Source organism: Saccostrea cucullata, unplaced genomic scaffold (genome assembly GCF_032062105.1).
Source record: "Saccostrea cucullata isolate Sc308-1 unplaced genomic scaffold, CSIRO_AGI_Scuc_v1 ctg4183, whole genome shotgun sequence".
Taxonomy (NCBI): Eukaryota; Metazoa; Mollusca; class Bivalvia; order Ostreida; family Ostreidae; genus Saccostrea; species Saccostrea cuccullata.
In genome coordinates, this window is record NW_026938120.1 from 103,270 (window position 1) to 117,117 (window position 13,848).

At 33.2% G+C, this 13,848-nt stretch overlaps 1 protein-coding gene across 3 annotated transcripts in view; it reads left to right on the forward strand.

The window, feature by feature from the left end:
- The window catches only part of LOC134249457 (probable serine/threonine-protein kinase pats1), a 101,968-nt gene extending 90,299 nt beyond the window's left edge, over window positions 1-11,669 (forward strand). For 2 of the 3 annotated variants that reach the window (XM_062731808.1, XM_062731810.1), the window contains 7 exons: window positions 1,111-1,320; window positions 4,277-4,374; window positions 4,552-5,754; window positions 8,591-8,612; window positions 8,720-8,947; window positions 10,231-10,478; window positions 10,955-11,669. In XM_062731808.1, coding sequence (XP_062587792.1) covers window positions 1,111-1,320; window positions 4,277-4,374; window positions 4,552-5,754; window positions 8,591-8,612; window positions 8,720-8,947; window positions 10,231-10,478; window positions 10,955-11,014 — 2,069 coding nt within the window. In that variant the 3' untranslated portion in view covers window positions 11,015-11,669. The remainder of the gene's footprint in view (window positions 1-1,110; window positions 1,321-4,276; window positions 4,375-4,551; window positions 5,755-8,590; window positions 8,613-8,719; window positions 8,948-10,230; window positions 10,479-10,954) is intronic. The other variant, XM_062731809.1, reaches the window with a different exon arrangement.
- Window positions 11,670-13,848: the final 2,179 nt, after the last annotated feature.

The following is a 13,848-nucleotide window of genomic DNA, read 5'->3' on the forward strand; positions in this document are numbered from 1 at the left end:
ACAATAGTTAACTATACTTAACACTGAAAACAATCATTTGCGATTGCAGAACATATTTTATCTGATAATGCAAATTAATGATTTGTAAAGTATGGTTTAAATCTCTATAATATGGTTTACAACTATAATTAAAGATCTGATAAATATTGTTTCACAATTTGTGAAACTACGATTAGCAGCTCTTACATGTAACTATAGTTTACGATTGTAAATTATAGTTACAAACGTGAATCTATGTTTATCAACAAAATCTATTGTTAACGTTATATTACAGACAGACAGACTTATATAAAAAATCGTAAACTATAATTAACAACCGTTAAATATAGTTTTACAGATGAAAACTATAGTTAACGAATAGTTAACGTCATTTTGACGTTACAACGTTGAGTACACTCTAGTATACCTGACGGCGACGTTGCGTCAACACGTAGAGCATTCGGGCAATTGCATACAAAAAATTAAATATTCTTAGCCGTATTAAATATGGTATGTCATATTAAACCTTTGTTTCTTACTTTCATAAAAAAAAAATGAGCATGATAAAGATACAGATCAGAGTTATCAATGAAACAGCGCATAAGCGAAAATGTACTTATTGACTTCGCATAAAATACAAAACCTTAAATTAAGTGTACTTTTTGTCTGTTTCTTTTTAACTTGACTGTTATATAGACGATTTGATTGTAGATTTATTTTCTTCATGCAAAATATGACGTCACAGTCGTATTCATTTACAAACAGAGCGGAGGTTCCCGAAAGTGACGGGGTTTGGCGATACTTCCCACGTACATCAATCTAAAAAAATACAAACAATTCTTTTTAGCAATTGTTGTTCAAATATGAAAATTTGATTTGTGATGTAGTCAGCATGTTGTCATTTCCTTTTTGTGCTGTTCGGCTTTCTCCCTGTCAGACATTTTAGTAACACTTTTCCATAAAAGATGCAAAAAAGTGCAAGCCTTGGTGTTATCCTAGAAAAGCAGAACCTTTATTTTTTTGTATAAAAATTTGTGATTTATAGATTTATATGAGAATTTAACAATTATTTTGCAAAGAAAATAATTACATGATAAGATTTTGATTTTTTTTTTCAAATTGCAAATTTAGCTGTTGAAGAAGCAGATAAAGAAGGGAAGGCACTTTTGAGTGTTATGGATTTTGGAGGGCAGTGTGCCTACTACGCCTGTCATCAGGTCTATCTCAGTAGAAGAGCTTTCTATCTACTTGTGATAGATATGTCTAGGTCGTTTGATGAGAAAGTTGACCCAAAGCTGTGTGAACAACAGGGGACTATGTTTGCTGACTGGACAAATGGTGGTAAGAGGTTTATTTATTAATTAAAAATACTTTTTGTTATGAGAGTGATAGGCAAACTGTTCTATGTATTTCAAGAAATAGAATAAATCACGAAATTCTTTAAACGTGATTGTCAGAGATGTTATATTTTAATTCGTGCATACAAGAAGCGCATTGCCTATTAAATGCTATCGCTGTGTTTGTTTATTTGTTTGTCTAGTGTGAATATTTTGAGAGATCATGTGATATTTTATTTTTGTATTTACACGTCTTTCCGATTAAATGACCTAATGTGACTTAATGCTAACCAATAACTGACCGTTTTAATCTTAATAATATGCATGTTCTCACCTAGTATATAAGCACAGTACCCGCCAAATTCCTGACCCCTACACTTATTGCTTTTACGGCAGAAGCGTGTAACTGAAAATATAACAAATTATTCTTCAAAGTAATAATTTGGAGTTTATTTAACTGGATATCTGGTAAGGTTTCTATTTACCTTTACTATAATTATTGTATAAATATCTTTTATAATTTACATTTATTAATTAATCCCGACAACTAAAAATCATATTATGTATTTGTTGTTAATGTTTGCTATTAAATATATAGTATTTATTTTGTGTGTGTGTTTGTGTGTGTGTGTGTTTAGTATTGTGTTGTGAGAATGTTTTTAATGTATACTTTGTAGGTTTTTTTTATTTTAAACACGTACATAAATCCTTTCTGTGTCGAATCCAGTGTTGGATTTTTATCCAACAAAAGGCCCAATGTAATTTATCTTAATAAAATAAGTATTTTGACAGCCCAAATACCCTTCAAAGTATTTCCCAATAACAGTTTTGAAAACATCCGTCAGCCAAGGCTGTACAGTAGGTTGTAGAAGAGGCAGAATGACGCACCGCGTGGCCAGAGTGTTATTTGTTACATTTTGATTAGTCGAGTTATGTCTATTCTAATACATGCAATAAACTTACCAATATAATTATACATCGCTAGGCACTACTTCAGCCCGTTATGCAAATTATCCCATGTTTCCCACTATCGTTGATGCCCTGGCATACTATACGAACTAGACAGTGATTCCTTAAATATACTGAGTAATTTTTTTAAATAAGCCAAATCAAGAACTTTTTATTTCTAATGTAAATTGACAATAAGAATTTTAAACGTATTTCTGAACATATCAATTACGAATACGACTCATACATTTTTTTAACTTATCGCATGAAATAAAAGAAAATACAAAGCGCTTGCTTCAATGTTTTTATGTGCTACATAAAAAGACAAATGATTTACTGTAAACCAACTTTTATTCGCGTGCGAGAAATTTTCGCGATGTTCGCGAGAGCCTTGTCATTGCGAATATTCCTCGCCCTGAAGCGGTCCTTAAAGTCTGTGTGTTAATTGAAAACATCGGCTTGATTGCGAAAATTAATCGTCGCGATCTAGTTTAACCCTGGTAAATCGCGAAATAAAGTCGTCACAAATAAAAGTTGGTTAACAGTTATGTCAGAGGCAGCAAATTTTGGTTACTAGTAATCTATTTGTTTTATATCTATCGTTACCTTTTACTAAAAGCTTTAATGACTTAATTTTGTTTCATTCGGCTACACTGATCAAAGTTCTATTAAAAACTAGGGATGGCAATTTGTAACCGGTTAATTGATTAATCGGTCGGAACGATATTAATCGGTTTGAAAATCCGTATTCCGTTAGTCGGAAAAAATTAAATATTTGTAAATTTAAGCGCAGTTTCGTTATAAATCCCTTGGTTTTTTTTTCTCAGAAAACAATAAGCGCTGCATAGATTATTTTATACAGTGTTTTACACATCTTATAATTAAGAATATTTGTAGGTAATTATAGCTCTCCAGATTGAGATCGAAGGGTAATTGGTCAATTCGTTAATTGTTGATTACTGTTTTAAAACTTTATGCCGTTACCCAGATAGTCCTGTGTTTTTTAAATGATATTAAAAACATTACAGTTGAGCACTTTTAATTATAGTAAGTCTATACTTATTTTGCTGTTATCTATTTTAAAAATTATATTATTATATAAAACGTTGTAAATTGTAAGTAAAGTGAGAGTTCAGACACGGACTATAGTTTTGATTATGATGCAAAGGCAGAACTTCTTTAACATCTGCGCTGGAAAATTACCCCTGTCTGATTTTTCTAGCAAGATTCATGGTTTTATTAATTTTTTCTTGTCTATTGAAATTGAAATAAAACAAACTCTTATGTAAATAAACAGAATGTGACTTCCAACGTTGCGTTTTAGCCTTTTTGTGTATGAAAAACAAGTCAAAATGTATATCTCGATACGACTTTCCAGTTACTCCCTAATCGGTCGAAACGTTTTGCGGTTAACCGATTAGCAATTCTGCAATCGATTGCCATCCCTATTAAAAATATATCTTTTTTCAAGGCCGATAAAATGAAATAATTCTAAACCTCAATTAAACGTCGATCTGATCAATATAAAGTGCCAGTTAATTAATGTCATTTGAAAACATGGGATAATTTTCTCATCGATTGACGCTACAGGTCCATGTAGATAAAACTCCTCCACTACCTATCACCCCTTTTGTATCAAAGAAAAAATCGTGAAAACCCCAAGGTAATCATTCCACACAAGAAACGCTGACAATACATTATTATATTTAGTTGGCTGAACCTGTGGACAAAGCTTTTTTTTTGTCGTTTATGTCATCAGCATACAAAACAATGTACATGAAATAAAAAAGTTACTAGATAATTAAAATGGTATTTATTAGATAAAAACTACATGAAGAATTCTTTATTAGTCCGTGAGATATTCACCTGCATATGAGCCATTTGCCTTTCAATTGTCAAAATTTACATTTTTTTAATAAATATGGAGAGATCGGCACACTTGACATTTAGGGAGCAAACACAGAAAAAGAGTCTGAATCTAAACATAATTTCATCAGCCTTATTTTACACAGAGTACATCCTTTTTTGGCTGAAGTCTGTCCACACCTATTGTGAAAGTAATGCTCCAGTTGTCATCATAGGAACTCATTTTGAAAAAGTAAAAGGCCAGGTATTCTTGAAAATATTTTTTTTAATGTAATTTGAAATCATGCCTTCCATTCCTTCGTAGACAAATAATTCATTACTAAAACAATTACACAAACTTTTAAAAAAAAAAGAAACAAATTTTGCGTTTAAATTCCTTTCTAGTAAAAAGAGATAATATTAATCTATGTGTCTTCTGTAGAATTCTGACACGTTCTACAACGAAATACTGGATCACCTGCAGTTCAACAAACATTTGAAAGGACACTTGGAACGAAAGAGATGTTTTGTGCTTGGTTTCCATACAGATGGTACACCTTTTTACGATACACTTTCTGACTTAGAAAAGTGTATTATTGAAATTGCGAGGGAAGAAAAATGGAAAGAAAACATTCCAACCGACTGGGCTTTATGTGAGGTTGTTTTTCGAGAATTGAGAAAACATGGGTCAAAAATGATAACAGTTAAAGAATTATCCAACAGATGTTTCGGTGAAAATGAAGCAAAGAGTGCGCAAATCAAAGACGTCCTGAAATTTTACCATGATATCGGGGTCATTCTATACTTTAATGAGGCTGCACTTTCTGACACAGTAATCTTGGATATCCAGTGGTTCATTGATTCCTTCAAGAACATAATTACAGACCCGAACCACGTCAGGGATTTTGCAGAAAACAGGCGTGATTGGATGGATTTTTACACGAGTGGACATATCTTAGACACTCTTTTGACAAACATATGGAGATTGAAAAACTTCGAATTGGATTTCTGGAACAGATACAAGCACAAAGAACATCTTCTCCAATATATGGAACGTCTTGGTTTAATTGCTGTTGGTACAGTAGCTCATTATATTCCCTGTACGAATAAGCGCACATTTGGAAGTGCCGAGGAAAACTATTTTCACTCTTTGGAATACAAAACGCCTGTGTTGGTCTTTCGATTCGAATTCTTGCCATATTTTATTTACTTCCGCCTGATCGTTTCCTGCTTGACAAGAACCAACAGAGAATGGAGAGTTTTACAAGACAATGGACTTTGTCTCTACAAAAACATTGCTTGTTTTGCCTATAAGCAGCATGCGGTTGCCTTGGCCGTTAACCCTTCCTCCATACAACTTCAGGTTTTTCAACCGACAAATACCCCGGTTACAAAAAACATTGTATTGGAAGTTCGAAATATTATCACTGATTTATTGAATGATTTGCTCGAGAATTTTCACAAAAAAATCGACATGTACACTGTTGGATTCCAATGTTCAAAGCAGGAAGTATTTCACGAACATGATGATTGTTTTGTTAAAGAAGAAGAGTTGTTAAAGAAGGGAACTATGCTGTGTCCAAAACATGAACTGAATAACAGCCACATACTAAGTGAATCTGTTCTGCTATTTTACTGGAATGTGGTAATCACCATTAGTGTTCAATATTTAAATACTATTTCTAAAAAATGCACACAATTAATTATATTGAACCGAGCCTAGTGTAAGAGCGTTGGCTTCGTGATCGGAATGCCCGGGTTTGATACTCGTTTGCGCCGCCGTATCAAAGCTAAGACGTAAACAAATCTAATGACTGTTCCTTTGCCTTGCCTTTAGCACTAGAAAGTCACCGGTCTTTCACATATACCCTAAAAACGTAGGTCCCGATAGGCGCCGGCACGATAAAGATAATCACTTCTCAATGGTCCTCAGTGCCGAGTATAGATGTAACTCTGAAGGCTTCACCAGCATAAAGTGAACTCTCTATATGAATGAAAAATTCTTGAGAGGGACGTTAAACATTATACAATCAATCAATCAGTTACTCGTTGAATTCATCTTGCATTAAATAAAATAATTTTTCATTCTCATAATCACATTAATTTCATATAAATTGATATTGATTGATTGATTGTATATTGTTTAACGTCCCTCTCGAGAATATTTCACTCATATGGAGACGCCACCACTTGCCGGTGGAGAGCTGGAAATTTTGTCCTATGCTTGGCACTCAGGGCTATTGAGCAGGGAGGGATCTTTTTCGTGTAAACTACCTATGCGACACGGGACCTCGGTTTATACGGTCCCATCCGAAGGACCGGTCTCCACGTCCCATAGTGGGATTCGAACCCGCGACGTAAGGACTGACTCCTCACTTCGCGACTTTAGAGCAAACGCTCTAACCACTGCGCCACGCGGGCGACATAAATTGAGATAAGAAGACTTAAATCAGCCTATTATAAATTTTGTTCAAGTCGTCTTACTTGAACATTCTAAAAAATTACATAAATACTTTAGACATTTTAAAAAGAAAAGTGTTTTGACGTTTTTATTCATTTCATTTGGTTTATTCGCTAATTTTGGCAATTCCATATGAGTGAAAAATTTTCGAGAGGGGCGTTTAACAATGTACAAGCAATCATTCCCAAATTTTGAAAAAATCTAATACAGCAACTCATAGTTCATGTTTTAGTTTCAATTCGTTGTACAAACCATGCGCGGATCTAGAGGGGGGGTCAGGGGGTCAGGACCCCCCCCCCCCCCTCGGAATTTACCAGGTTAAAAACGTACATACTAAAACAAGGAAAAAGTTACCATGGATTCCCTTGGAAAACGCAGACCCCCCGGTATATGTGTAAAATGGGTATGAAAAGTTAAAGATTTGAGGCAAAAAAAGAAAAGAAGTCACCACTAACCCCCCCCCCCCTACGAAATAGGTTTTTGACGTTAGGGGGAGTGTTACTTTACGTTTTTTTTTTTTGCTTGTCAAGAAATTTCTGGGATTGGAATTTTTTTTTTGACTGAGGTGGACCCCCCCCCCCTGGAAAAAAATTTCTGGATCCGCGCCTGCAAAGGACAATTTAAGAATACCGTTACATGACTCAATGATTGATCAGTTATTGCACATTAATTAAAAATCATGACTATTCAAGGTGAAAGTGACATAAAGTTCTGCATACTAAAATAGCGATGGAAAAGAAAATTATTGCTCAGCAAAATATATATTTTTATTAAAAAAAAAAAAAAAAAGAAAGAAAGAAAATACAGACGGTTTAAATATAACCATTTCATGCGTTATTTTTCTGAGCAGGGTGGGTAGATCCGTACATTTCTGGATATTGCCAAACCCTACATATAAAACACTTAAAAATCATACCGTTAAAATTGTCTTCACATTCTTATATCATATGAAATATTACGAGGGCCGTTCAAAAATTACGCGGACTGCGCTATTATTTACTCTTACAGACGTCATATAGTTATAAAATTTCACAGAAATATGTATCTTACAGATTCCAATAAATTTTGGGCAAAATTTCTGTATTTTAAAAAAATTCTACTAAAATTATCGGTATGTTGATATCGTTGATGGTGAGGTATGGCGCAGGACAAAAAAAAATTGAAGCAAATGCATGCGGATTCAAAAATTTAACTCATTGAATTTCTAAAATTCGCGATATTTTTCAACAATTTTCCCAAATGTACCTATAAAATGTTTTATTATTATGTATTTAGATTTCGGACGTAATATTTGAAGTACTAACAGAAATATAGTGGTTTTTCTCTGATGCGATTCCCGTGAAAACGACTGTGAAAATGACGTCTCCTGAATAGATCCAAAATATGCATTATAAAACATGTAGTAAACTAGGCTACTCGTAACATTCGCCCACAAATAGCAAATTGAAATTTTAGACTTAGAACTCTGTAAAAAGGCTATACGGGAGGACGGAAAGAAGATTATAGACGAAAAGTTAACTTTATCCGGACTGTAAAGAACGTGATTGAGAGTCACCAATATCACACTATATCTCATTAGTAGTTTTTGGTTTTAAAATAAAAAAAAGAATATTCTTTACTTGTTTAATAGATTTTAAGTTTGACAAGAAATGGTGTTTTGATGTTGAGTAGATAAGGTAACTCTATACAGGTACTCAAGGGAAAATGTTGAGAAAATGAAAGCTCAATCACATAATTTTTATAATGCTTGTGACGTCGAAGATTTTGCTGCGCCGTGACTTAATGGTATGTCCTGAAAAATCACTCAAAATAAATATCAATTTACAACATTTTGAAGACCATAAAAGTAAAAATTCTTTTATATTATTTGTGAAATTTTGCCCGATTATGTCGTCAAATATTTTTTCTGTGCAACAAGTCAGCGTAATTTTTGAACGCCCCTCGTATTTTGAAAATTTATGCTTTACTACCGATACTGATATATCTAATATAATTCAAACGTTTGTTTTATACATTTCAGGATGTACTTGCTGAGTCAATAGGTATTTTTTTTAATCTGAATATATTTATTTTACTTGCCATGAAATTAATGAATGAGGACCCTGAAATCTCTTTCAGTGGAATTATATGCACTTCTTTTCTACTTCAGACCCAGACTCTCTAGTTCAAAAAGGGAGTTATGGGAAGCATTCTGAACCTGAAATGAAAACATGTAGCTTCCAGTGTTTCGAAAAACTCACAAAAATCGGCAGAGAAGCTCTTCAGAGATACTTTGACAAAGTCTTCCCTCCAGCGGAGCTATTTATGTTACTTCAGAAGGAGAAAAGTAACTTAAGTAGACAGTTCAATACAGACCAATGTGATCTACTGTATCCAGGTCTTCCGGAATTTAGGGACGCACACAGCATGCATCTACACAAACTCTATAATGTACCATTCCCACTGATATTTTCATATTGATTCTGATTTTGTTTTTTTTAAATTTAAGTCTCACGAAATGCTCTTGCTTAGAAAATCAGCATACGTTACGAACAGTTTATACTACATCAAAATGATTACAGCGCTAGTTATTTTTCTTAAAGAAAAATGTCTTGAATATAATTTTGGATTGTATTTAAAAAATTATTAAGAGGAGTTGGCAATATTAGCAGACATCATAACAGTTTAAAAGGTCTTTCAATAACTGGAACTTTTACATAAAACAGGGAATAAGAAAAAAGATAAACATACCCTGAGTTTATCCTCGAAACTTTATTGGTTGCTTTTATTTTTCATCACTGAAGCAAACACTTCTTCTATTAGTTTGAGAGTAAAATGTTGATTAATTTAAGTTTTTGTAATGCTCAATGGCATTTTTATATTTTTTGTTTTTTTGATTTGTAAAAATTAAAGTTTAACTTTAAATGAAAAAGTTAAATAGGTATTTTTTTTTATTTTTAGCTAAAACAGGCAGGCTTACATGTATAATAGTGAAGTACGAGTATGCTGAGTATAAATCTTAAAAAATGACCCAGGAACTCAGAAATTAAAAGGGTCTTACTTATACAGATTTTTTTACATTTTTTTTTTTACAAAACCGAATACCACATATTTAATTCTTAAATGTATTAAATTTTAAGCATCGTTGTGTTGTCACACATGTACATTACTTCAAATTGGCAATTAATACGTCAAATAAATAGGAATTAGTATTGTTTTTTATGCTTTAAATTTTCATGAAAAATTCTGAATCAGTTGCCGATTTGGGGTTACATGGAGCATTTAGAATGAGAATATAAATAAAAAAGTAGGTAGTGGCTAGGACATGATTGACAGGAAAATAGGCAACAAATACAGATTTAAAAACAAATAGATTTAAGTGTCGCATATTATATTGAGCTGAGCTCTTCATGTCAAATTGTTTTATTTTTCTTTATTTTATTTTTTTTTTATTTTCTTTTGTTTTTATGGTTTGATAATGTCGTTGCATGAAGTTAAAAGTCTTGGAAAATGCAAAAAAAAAAAAAAAAAAAAGTCCCGAAATCAAACTCATACAAATTCAAACACTTTTGATAAATTTTGAGAATATTTTTTTGCTTTCAATATTTTTATTATGAATCTGAATTCATTCAGTTTATTCAATGTAATTTGAAAATAATTGTTTTTCATATGATCATACAGTAGATAAATCGATTCCAACATCTTCTGCATTCGATGTGACCCTTATGTACAAACTGTTGAGGAACTACGGTCCAAACCTTCCTACCCCGACCAAAGGCTGGGGAAAGACACCGGAACCGGGAAAGAAAACTCCAACTGATGACGTAGAGAGAATCCGAGTTTATAGGAACGAGGCTGAACATAAAACTCCGTCAACCAGTGTCATGGAGAAAGAGGAATGCCGTGTGAAGTGGAGAGATTTGTGTCAGGTAATTTATCATAAATCTAAATTAACATCTACCTATTGTAGGTTAAAGGTGAAAAAAGAAAAAATAAATTAAAGTGTTCGCACCATTCATATAATTTACTTTGAATTGTATCAATATTACTAAGGTATTCCTTTACCGCATTGCAATGTATTTTCAACTAGTGGCTGCTTATATTTTGCTTAATTAATACAAGAAAGAAGAACTTCCTTTCTATCGATCTATAGGCTAGAAGGCTTGCAAATGACACCTTTTTGTTTATGTACGTAAATCGGTAGTGATTTATTAGAATGTATTCCCGTCTTGTTGATGGAAATTAGAAATTAGAAGTATTATGACGACCAGTTATTACATTTCTTTAGGAGAAACAGATATATCTGCCAATTTTCTTGTAAACTCAACCTATCAGCTTTAATGGTATATAATCTATAACAGAACAGCTTTATAAAGTCAAAATTTCTACAATATTGTTTATACAGGCAATACTACGACTTAGCGAAGGAAGCCTGGAACAAGATATAATGGAACTCATGTACTGAGGCATCAAGACTGAGATAGGGATAGCGTCAGGTTGCATTAACAACAAAGTTTTGCATCACCATCAGACGTTTATTCTTGCCACAACTTTTCTTTAGTGAAGATTTTTGTGATTTATTTTCTGTGAAAAGTGTAAACTTTCCAATCAACAAACTGATACATCTACCGTGTAAGCAGAAACTTTAACAAGGATTTTTTTTTGGCATGATAAGCGAAGGTGCTGAGACCGGTAAATTGATTCTCGTTAAAAATTAATTGTTTTTTGATATCGCTTAAATTATTTTCGCTAAAAATGAAATACCTATTTTTTAAGGCTAAATCGATAAATATGTCTCTCGCTAAAATTTCCACTTATACAGTATATTAAGTGCACGATGGACATTTATAGAAATAAGGACATTTGGCTGTCTGTGTGTCTATTTGTCTTGTCTTTGAGTCTTCACATATTGATAAAACTAAAATGTAAATTCTTCATGGCACGTGATCCAGTCTTTGATGTTTCGGAGGTTTGTGTTTGCTCTGCTCCTATCTTGTATTGTTTATTAGTCTTTAAAGCTTGAATTCTGTCCATTATATCCGTAATTGTCTTGTATAATTAGCGTATGTACATGTAATAAACAAATGTAAATTGTATGAAGAATATAAAATACTTCACAAACAAGAGGCCCACGGGCCTTATAGGTCACCTGAGTATCATAATGTAACAACTTTCCAGCGATCGTATTTGGTTCGTGTTTTAATCCAAAAGCCATGAAATTCACAAATTTTGAAAGAGGCACCATTGCTTATCAAAGGGCAGATTTCAAAGCATTAATTTATTTTTAGTCAAAGTACCCCCATGGTACCCCTGACCCAGTGGCCCTGAATTTATCTATTTTGAAAGAGGCCCCTCTCTTCATTATAAGGCCAGCATTTTTTTTATGTTTAGGTTTAGTTATGAACATGAGAATAAAAAAGTCTCGAAGGAAAAGGAAATAAAAAAAAATTTGATAAATCAATTGTACATTCTTTTTTTTATGCTATTCTAATAGGCTCCTTACCACTGGACACATAATGCTTACAAATAGGAAAGTAGAACATTTAATTGCCTTAATAGTTGAATTTTTTTTTTATTTCTTCAGGTTATTGTTCATTTCTTCTGACCTCAAATGGACTTAACTTCTCCCATAGTTTTATTTATTACATCTGATGCATAAGCAACCCTTATCTGAAGAATGATGCTTAGACTGTAAGCTATGACAGAGACCTAAACAATGTCGCTGACAAATATGCTACCACGGGCAGTTTAAAACCTGGGGGAGGAAAATAATTTACAGACAGAAACTTGAAACGAATACATAATTATCTCACCAGCATGTCATTGTGCAACAAAGTCATCAGCATTTTATTTGTCCTTTGAACGGGTGAAACGTTTTGAATGGCACTCGTATCGATGAATTTTACACTAAACCAAGCTATCTTCTCAAATGTAGGCTTGTAGCTTTATTTACCCGCCGTTTCATCTTAAAACCGGAAGTGCGAGTTCGTAAATTTGAAATCTCGATCCCGACTCATATTTGACATCAGGAAAGAAAAAATGGTTTTATTTTTTTCTGAAAATTCAAAACCTTGAGCGGGGGCTTTGTACAACTGAAAATAAAATAAATCCTGGCCTTAAATATGTAATTAGATCATTAGCATATTAACCAGGAGCAAAGGATAATATGTTCAAAGAATTCATGCAATTCACTATATAATCATTAGAGCCCCACCCTAAAACAAGAACCCCTGACCCTGGGGCCATAAAATTCACAATTTTGGTAGAGGCACTCTTGCTCATCATAACTATGTACTTAGTTAGTTTATTTAATACCCAGGAGCAGAGAAGAAGATTTTCAAAGAAATCATGTATTTTCACTATATAATTAATAGAGCCCCGCCCTAACACCAGAACCCCTGACCCTGGGGCCATAAAATTCACAATTTTGGTAGAGGCATTCTTGCTCATCATAACTATGTACTTTGTTGGTTCATTTAATACCCAGGAGTAGAGAAGAAGATTTTCAAAGAAATAATGCTTTTTCACTACCTACTTATTTAGCCCCGCCCTAGCACTAGAACCCCTGACCCCATGGCCATGAATTTCACAATTTTGGTAAAGGACTCAATGCTGATTACAATCATGCAAACAGTTCGATTGCTTGATGTCCAGGAGTAAAGAAGAAGATTTTTAAAGATTGCATTAATTTTAGTGGTTTTGGCCCCACCCCTCAGGCTCCAGGGGGGCAGGGATCATGAAATTCACAATTTTTGTTCCCCTTCACCCATAGATGCTTTGTGCCAAATTTGGTTGAAATTGGTTCAGTGGTTGCAGAGAAGAAGCTGAAAATGTTCAAATGTTAACACACGACGAACGACGAACGACGAACGACGGACGACGGACGACGACGGACGAAAACGGATAGCAATAGGTCACCTGAGTTTACTCAGGTGACCTAAAAAGACAATATTAGTTAGAACAATTTATCAATGCTTCATTTTACAATGATGTACATTTTATGATAAACTTTTAAAAAACAAACTTCTTTAGTGAAATCGTTGACTGTTCCGCATACCCGGTATTTGTTACGATTTTTTTAATCTTTTGTTTTCATTGATTTTATTTTGGCGATTACCCTTATTATCATAACTTGTTTTTGTAAATATGTCTTGTTTAGAATGTCCTAATGAGAGATTCAATTTAACTTCCTCATAAACTCTAACTGAATGTAAGGAAATTCCTAAAAAACGGAAATTCATATTATAAAGCTTTATAAGCTAACATAACGTTTTGAATATGCTAGCAACATTTTCAATT